The sequence below is a fragment of the Austrofundulus limnaeus genome, unplaced genomic scaffold (genome assembly GCF_001266775.1).
Source record: "Austrofundulus limnaeus strain Quisiro unplaced genomic scaffold, Austrofundulus_limnaeus-1.0 Scaffold329, whole genome shotgun sequence".
In the NCBI taxonomy this organism is placed as follows: Eukaryota; Metazoa; Chordata; class Actinopteri; order Cyprinodontiformes; family Rivulidae; genus Austrofundulus; species Austrofundulus limnaeus.
Window position 1 is genome coordinate 121,817 of NW_013952731.1, and position 1,334 is coordinate 123,150.

General features: G+C 36.0%; 1 protein-coding gene across 1 annotated transcript in view; it reads left to right on the forward strand.

Annotated features, from left to right (window-relative positions):
* Nucleotides 1-257: 257 nt before the first annotated feature.
* The window catches only part of tubgcp5 (tubulin gamma complex component 5), a 32,196-nt gene continuing 31,119 nt past the window's right edge, over nucleotides 258-1,334 (forward strand). The window contains exons 1-2 of the mRNA XM_014022419.1: nucleotides 258-710; nucleotides 813-866. Of these exons, the coding sequence (XP_013877873.1) occupies nucleotides 577-710; nucleotides 813-866 (188 nt within the window). The 5' untranslated portion in view covers nucleotides 258-576. The remainder of the gene's footprint in view (nucleotides 711-812; nucleotides 867-1,334) is intronic.

Below are 1,334 nucleotides of genomic sequence, written 5' to 3' on the forward strand. Positions count from 1 at the left end.
CATAATTATGAGATAGTATCTCGATAGCTAAGTCATAATTATGAGATACAAGTTTTATTTATTTTTTTATCAGGGTGGCGGAAATGGGCCTCCATAGAAAAGAATAAAACGCCTGAGAATTAAACATTCTAGGGGGGTTAAATAAATCATTTTCATTTAATCATCATTTATTGTACATTATAGTTTTGGAGAATCATTATGTTTGACTGAGTGGGTACTAGTTGTATGACAAAATGGCTCAGGGGGTACACAAGTCTAAAAAGGTTGGGAAACACGATGGAAGTATGGTTGGTTTATATGTTACAACGGCCTGCCATAATAAAACAAAACGGTGTTTTTTTTTCTGTATTGCGCATGCGTATTGCGCTTTAATCTAAACTGCATGCAGAGCGCGCTAATRAAGAAACCAATGAACAAAACACCAACAGCCTTCCCGTTTTTGCGGATCTGTTCCAACATATTCTTGGTTCTTATATCTTTTTAGTTCGAAGAGAAGTCAAATTAGATGCAAAAGCCAAACGGACTGTTTTACACGTAGCCTGACGTTGGAGGGTTCCTAGCATCACAAGCATCATCATGGCTCACTGGACCACCTTCGAAAAGGAAACGGAGAAAGAAACGAAGAAGTTGATAAAATGTATCAGCGGGATCGAAGATGAAGAGGACCAAAATTTCCAACTTGCCCTAAAATTTGCCTGGTCAAATTTCAAGTGAGTTGCCCGCCGATAAGCTAGGAGCTAGCTTAGCTGCTAAGTTTGAAGTAACATTAGCTTGCTGGGAGAAGTGCTGCTGACAGGATGTTTCTGTTTCAGGTTTCATCGTTTTCTGGACGTTGACAGTCATAAAGTTCAACGAAGCATCAGTGGGTGAGTTCATCTGGGCTTTGTGGAGTTTTATTTGTTGGAATTAGGAAGGCAGAAATACATATAACCAGGACTAAAGTCTTTAAAAGCCACAGAGCAAAAGTGAACATGAAGGTGTATAATATTAAAAAAACTTATAGTTTCACTATGACTGAATAATACTACCAAGATGCTGTTTTATTCAGGTTTATTATAGTTTTTACTCAGGAGCTGTTAACATCCAGATCAGTCATTTTATTATTGTTTAATCAAGTTAGAGACTTGAGTTTAACTTATCYTGTTTAGATCCTATTAATTTTTTAGCCTTTTTGCTGCTTCAGCATCTTTAATCAATAAAGAAAATTGTTTAAACCCACTTAGACTGTAAATGTTTTTAAATTTGTCTTTAGCCTAAAGTTTCAGTGTGGACTTTGCGGTTTCATCCTGTTTGTTCTTTTAATCATTTTTATTGCAATGCATATTATTTTGTTA